We start from the raw sequence: 6,988 nt of genomic DNA, 5'->3' as shown, positions 1-6,988 counted from the left end.
CGCGCCCGCCGGGTTCCGGCCGCGAGTCCCCGCCCCCGCGCTGCCGGGCCACCGGGTCGCCGCTTAGACACGCGTCCCTCCTCCCCGCAGGGAGCCGCGCCGGCCTGGGCCGGGAGGGGGCGCTGCGTCCGCGGGCGCTCCGATTCCCGGCGGGCTGCTCCCGTCGGGGCCGCGCCCCCCTTGTCGGGTTCCCTCCGCAGGGGTGAGGGCCGGAGACCGGATTGCAGGGTCGGCTTAGGCCCCGCTTCCTTTCGGAGTCCCTCCCCCGCCCTTGTGTTTAAATTCTCAGGCACGCAGTGTGTCCCCTGTGGGAGCGGGGCGGTGGCGGACAAAGCAGCTGGCTTTCGGGTTTCTGGTGGAACCGGCTCGGGAACGTCTCGGCGGCTCCACCGGCGCTGGGAGCCGGTTCTGCAGCCCTGGCTGCTCCCGGGGAGGGCGTGGGCGCCGGCTAGCACCCTGGGTGAACTTGGCTAAGGTGGGAGGGAGCCTTGGTTGGGGCCGCGGGCTCCCCTGGCCCAGGGCTCCAGGCGCGAGTTGAATCGGGGCCCAGCCAGGGGCGTGAGGCCTTACTCACACCTAGACGGTGTCCAACGTGCCACACAGCCATCAGGGCCCCTCGCAGGAGGTGGCAGATGGGGCCCCAGTAGTGCCTGGAAGCAGTCTTCAAGTGTCCTTTCCCTGAAATGACCCCCAAACCTCTAAGTCGGTCCAACTAGAACTTTCAGACTGGGGAGGGGGAGGGGAAAGAGGGACAGAGATATGGGGGGGCGGGGGACAGCCACAGGACTCTAGTGCCTTTAAAACGTTTTGTTGGACTTATTCTTTATTTTTTCTAAGATTTATTGAGATATAAATCACATACGTAAAATCCACCCATTTCATGTGTACCGTTCAGTGATTTTTAGTATTTACAGTTGTGCAGCATCACTACAATCACCTTTAGAACACTGTTACCACCTCTCCCCATCTCCCAAACCCTATATTCTTTTTTTTTTATGTCTTTATTTTGTTTTTGAGAGAGAGAGAGACAGACAGAGAGTGAGCTGGGGAGGAGCAGAGAGAGAGAGGGAGACACAGAATCCCAAGCAGGCTCCAGGTTCCCAGCTGTCAGCACAGAGCCCCACGGACTGTGAGATCATGACCTGAGCAGAAGTTGGATGCTTAACCCACTGAGCCCCCCAGAGCCCCCCAAACCCTATATTCTTTAGCTGGCCCTCCCCAGTGCCCCATCCCCAGCCCTAGGCAGCTACTAATCTGCCCTCTGTCTGCAGGTTTGCCTATGCTGATCTTCCATGTAAGTGAAATAATGCAAGGTCCTAATCTGTGACGCTACTGTAACAAAATACCACAGACTGGTGGCTTAGAAACAACAGAAACTTCTTTCTCACTGTCCTGGAGGCTGGAAGTCACAGACCAGGATGCCAGGGAGTTAGGTGAGGCTCTTCTCTTGGGAGCAGACGGCTGGTGGTGTCCTCACAGGGTGGAAGGGGCAAGGCAGCTTTCTCTGGCCTTCTGTATAAAGACACTAATCCCATTCATGAAGGGGTCTGCCCTCCTGACCGAACCACCTCCCAAAGGCCCCCACCTCCTCATGCTGTCACACTGAGCATTTGGTTTTCAAAATGTGAGTTTGGGGGAAAATGCAAACATACAGACCATAGCAGACAGCATGTGGTCTGTTATGACTGGCTTGTCTCACTTAGCAAAAATGCCGAGTTTCATCCATGTTGTAGCATGTATCTGTAGGGCTTTCCTTTTCGTGGCTGAAAAATATTCCATTGGATAAATAGTTTTCATTAGTTGATGGGCATTTGAATTGTTTCAAACATTTGTGGATAGGTCTCTGTATGGACATGTTTTCATTTCTCTTGAGTAAATTCCCAGGAGTGGAATTGCTGAGTCAAATGGTAACCTTGTGTTTAACTTTTTGAGGAACTGCCAGACTGTTTTAAAGGGGCTGTGTCCTTTAACATTTTCATCAGCAGGACATGAGCATTCTGTTTCTCCACTTCTTCACCAACTTGTTATCACCTGGCGTTTTATAGCCATCTTATTAGATGCGCCTAGCAGGAAAACGTTTTTTTGCGATGCAATTCACAAACATAACATTTGCCATTTTAAAGTGTACAGTTCAGTGGTTTTGAGTATTTTTGCTGCGGTGTACAACCATCATCGCTAATTCCAGAACACTCTATCACTCCAAAAAGAAACCCTGTACAACTTAGCAATCACTTCCAAAGTTGTATTCTTTGCACCATCCTGCCTCCTGATGACTCTTACCCTAGAATTATCTGGAAGCATTAGCCATGAAAAGGACTTAACAACTAGTTACACAGAGGCCCAGTTCCTCCAGCAGAAATAGGCAAGAACAGAAGCTGAAAAGCATGACCCAGTACTACCCTCCTTTCCACTCTGCTAAGGGTCCTGAGCAGAGTCCCTGTGTTCACACATTAAGTCTTTGATGATCTCATTGTTTCTATTCTAAGTCTGTTTCTTTAACAAACTAAAACGCAAGAATAAGCCAGCCCCTGACCATCCCTACTTCTTTGCTTTCTATTTCTATGGTTCTGCCTATTGTGGGCATTTCATATAAGGGGAAGACAATATGTGTTCTTTTGTGGCTGACCTCTTTCTTTTAGTGTAATGTTTTTAAGAGCCAGCCATGTTGGAGCATGTATTAGTGCTTCATTCTTTTTTGATGCTGGATATTGTCCCATTGTGTGGTTCTACTGCTTATAAAGCAACTGATGGTCCCTTTTTTTTTTTTTCTGCCTCCCTGTCCTACCAAGCATGCAGTGGCCTCGGACACACAGCACTTGCTAGAGTTTACTTCAAATATTATTATGCCAACCCAAATTTGAATTATTTAGTGAAGGCTAAATAATGAGTTTAGACTATTTCTTAAAAAACAGCCTGTTTATTTTAACTTCTATAGCATGTGAGCCACTGGTTAGATGACTTTGCAAAGTTGGGAATATAATTTTGCTTTGCAGCAAATTTTAAGAGAACAAAGATATTATTTACATTGTTGTTTAAGAAATCTGTTGTTCTTTTTCTCTGCAGAGTACCTATTGCAGATCTCCATGCTAAAAGGAAGGGGAGCATTTTACTTGTAGAAAAACTGTGGCTAAATTTGGAGACGTTCATTTAATAGGGCGTGGAAGGTACAATTAATGAAGATAGCAGCAGGTGACTCTGCTGAGTTATCTATATTTATAAGGCGATAATTAGTCACATAAAAGAACAGAAGGAGGGAAAGAAAGGGATTTATTTCAAAATAATAGGATTTCAGTTAGAACGATTTTAATGACATTCAGAAGGCTCAAGTTTGACACTCACGTGTCAAAACAATCCAGCTAGTTTTCTTGTTGATTAATTATGGTAAAATTTTTCTATTAGCTCATATATAAAAGTTTTATTTTTAAGCAATCGCTACACCCACGGTGAGGCTCGAACTCACAACCCCAAGATCAAGAGTCGCATGCTGCACTGACTGAGCCAGCCAGGCACCCCTATTAGCTCATATTAACCATTGTCAGTATGACACTGAAGGAGGTGTTCTCTTTAAGCTTTACAGCACGTGTGGTGGGCGGTGTGGCTGGATTCTGCCAGCAGGTGTCTCCACTTTGCCCCAGCAGGGGTGCGGGGCGGGGGGGCGATGCTAGGGAGCCCTGCGGAGCCCTGCAGCGTGCTCACAGCCAGTTCTCATTACTAGCAGCAGCTTTGTTCTAGAAAGTCATCGTGAACATTGAGTTAATAAATGCTGAACTATTGCTTCTTTTTTTTTTAATGTTTATTTATTTCTGAGAGAGAGATAGAGTGCCAGTAGGGGAGGGCAGAGATGAAGACACACACAGAATCTGAAGCACGCTCCAAGCTGTCAGCACAGAGCCCAATGTGGGGCTCGAACTCACGAACTGTGAGATCATGACCTGGGCTGAAGTCAGATGCTTAACCGACTCAGCGACTCAGGCGCCCCTGCACTATTGTTCTTAGAGGAAATACAGAGTTAGGTTCCTGTGAGCCTGTGGTCCCTTGTCTCATAGGTGCTATTATATAAAGATACCTTATTTAATAGATATTGTTGACTCATTAACATTGAACTCACAACCAACACTGTCACTCATGCGTGAGTGAATCTTATATAACACACACACATTCTCCAAAAGGCACATCCCAGCTTTGCAGCCTGTAGGCACAGGAGACAACACGTCAGCACTTTGGGGCCATTTTAAGCAGCAAAACCAACAAGAAACACAAAACTGTGAAAAACACGGCACTCCCTAGACTGCAAAAAGGACGCTTGTTTCCTGTCTGAGAGCTGAAGCCAGAAGGCGGAGCCCTGCCTTACTGGACCTCAGCTGGGGTGTGTGCCTCTGGTGGCTGTAACCTCTCACTGCCCTCCCCTCAACATGCAGATGCCCACTGGTGACCAAGAAAGTGCCATGAGTATTGATTTGGGATTACAAGTACCTACCAGCAAGTGGGTGACTGCAAATATAGTATCTGTGAATCATGAAGATCAATTGTAGGCTTCCTGCAGTAAGTCACAGAAGTCACTTGCATCCAGATTTTACTGACGGAAGCAAGCCATAGGGCACGAATCAACCTCAAGAGGGTGGGAAAATACAATCCCTCTATGTTCTCAAAGAGCTCAAATATTTGAGAGAAGCACTAATGTTCATTATTGATATCATTTAGTCATTCACTGATTATTCCATATTTGTGGCAGATTTCATTTCCAAAAGAAGTTGCAAAGTTATCTCCCATTCAACATGCTGCTCTCACCATGTGATGTTGATGCCTTGCTCCCCCCAGAGATGGAGGTCTTATGCTTCCTTTCTTGAAACGGGGCAGGTTTGTTAGCAGAAGTAACACTATGTGACTTCTGAGGCTAGATCATTAAGGACTTCCACCTGATTTTGCCTTTGGGACAGTTACTCTTATAATCCAACAACCATGCCAAAGGGAAACCCAAGTGGGTCCGTGAAGAGCCATGTGTAGGTTCCTGGCTGTCTGGGCTGACAGCTGGCATCAAGCCCTGCACATGTGGGTGACCACGTTCTCACCATGCCGGCCTCTCCACCATTACCACCGAGTCCCCTCCAGACATCCTTGATTCTTCCAAGCTGAGGCCCCAGAGGTCACGGGGCAGACACAAGCCGTCCCTGCAGTACCCACAGAATCTGTGAGCACAATTTAAATGGTTGTTTTTTTATGTCACTAAGCCTGGGGTGATACGGTTTCCCAGGTAATAAAAGAAAGAGTACCTTCTATGTATAGTGCTGTATGGCTGTTGGTGGGTTTTAGTAATGAGTAAAATTTGGTTCCAGTCTTCACATATTTGATGGTCCGGTCGTTGTTTAATTTGGGGCCATTCTTGCACCCATAATGTAATTTAATATTTGGTCTTTTTGTAGTAATCACTATCTCAAATATGATAACTATAAAATAGGTAGCGACTTAGTAGTCTAGCAGGAAATGTAACCTTTTAATTTATCTGGCTTCTCTAGTTTTGGTGAGAATTATAATACTTGTCCATCATTTAGACACAAAACAACTCCCTTTACACGAAGCACTTTGCTCACAGTCCCTGACACATAATTGCTTGATAAATGTTGAATGAATGCCAGTCAAAATTTATCAAACACAGAGATAGTGATTGAATGTTTTTAGGAGCACCTGTGAACCACCTTGCTAATGGGCCACAGAAAATGAAGAGAGATTTTTTTTTTGAATGTGGGGTCAAGGATAAGAAGGCTAAGATCTGAAGCTGAGAATGTCTTTAAAAATTAAACCATCAATTCTAATCAATCTGAGGCCTGATATAATTTCTGAGACTGTGGTGAGTGGTTATAGAAAAACCGGTGGGGGCGTGGGCCACCCATACTGCACAGACTATGTGCAGCTCACCATGTGGTTCTTAACCCATGAGTTCAACAACGCTTTAATTGGTCTATACCATGTTCAGTGAGATGAGTCTACTGATGATGTGCATGGATTTTGTGAAAATGTTGAATTCCTATGACATTTCTAAATACTTACTGTCAATTTCTCTAATTATCTTATCTCAGACTGGTAATAAATAGTTTGTGAGCCAGCACCATTTCATGGACCATGCCTTGAAGAATACAGATTTAGATGAACTTCCCAGTCTCCTAGTGCTTTCTGTTTTTAATTTTTTAAAATGTTTTTATTTATTTTTGAGAAAGAGACAGCATGAGCAGGGGAGAAGCAGAGAGAGAGGGAGACACAGGATCGGAAGACAGGCTCCAGGCTCTGCGCTAGCTGTCAGCACAGAGCCGGACGCAGGGCTCAAACCCACAAACTGTGAGATCATGACCTGAGCTGAAGCTGGATGCTTAACCAACTGAACCACCCAGGTGCCCCTCCTAGTGCTTTCTGTTTTGGAAAGTTATTATTGATTCAATTTCTTTAATGGATATAGGCTTATGCAAATTGTCTATTTCTTTTTGTATGAGTTTTGACAGATTATATCTTTTAAGGAATTGGCTCATTTCTTCTAGGTTATCAAATTTATGGACACAGAATTGTTTATAATATTCTTTTTGTATCCTTTTTCCTTTAAAAAGAAATAAAAGAATATAGGATCTATGGATTCTATTATAGTGATGTCCTTTCTTTTATTTATTTTTTAATTAATTTATTTTTAGAGAGAGTGCGTGCATAAGCAGGGGAGGGGCAGAGAGAGAGGAGAGAGAGAATTTCTGTGCAGAGCCTGACATGAACTTGATCTCACGAACTGTGAGATCATGACCTGAGCCCAAACCAAGAGTCAGATGCTTAACTGACTCAGCCACCCAGGGACCCCTCTTTTATTTCTGATATCAGTATTTGTATTTTATCATTTTTTTCTTGTTTGGCCTGGCTATGAGGTTATTAATTTTATTTATTTTAGAGCCAGCTTTTTTTTTTTTTATTTTCTCTGTTTATTTCCTGTTTTCATTTTCATTTTCATTGATGTTGT

General features: G+C 45.0%; 1 protein-coding gene across 1 annotated transcript in view; it reads right to left on the bottom strand.

Annotated features, from left to right (window-relative positions):
* HEBP2 (heme binding protein 2) overlaps positions 1-5,113 on the bottom strand; it is a 12,670-nt gene extending 7,557 nt beyond the window's left edge. The window contains exons 1-2 of the mRNA XM_029943239.1: positions 5,070-5,113; positions 6-420 (exon numbers count right to left, since the gene is read on the bottom strand). Coding sequence (XP_029799099.1) covers positions 6-420; positions 5,070-5,113 — 459 coding nt within the window. The remainder of the gene's footprint in view (positions 1-5; positions 421-5,069) is intronic.
* Positions 5,114-6,988: the final 1,875 nt, after the last annotated feature.

Source organism: Suricata suricatta, chromosome 7, assembly GCF_006229205.1.
Source record: "Suricata suricatta isolate VVHF042 chromosome 7, meerkat_22Aug2017_6uvM2_HiC, whole genome shotgun sequence".
Lineage (NCBI taxonomy): Eukaryota > Metazoa > Chordata > Mammalia > Carnivora > Herpestidae > Suricata > Suricata suricatta.
Note: the sequence above shows the minus strand (reverse complement) of the source record. Positions and strands in the feature narration are given on the sequence as shown.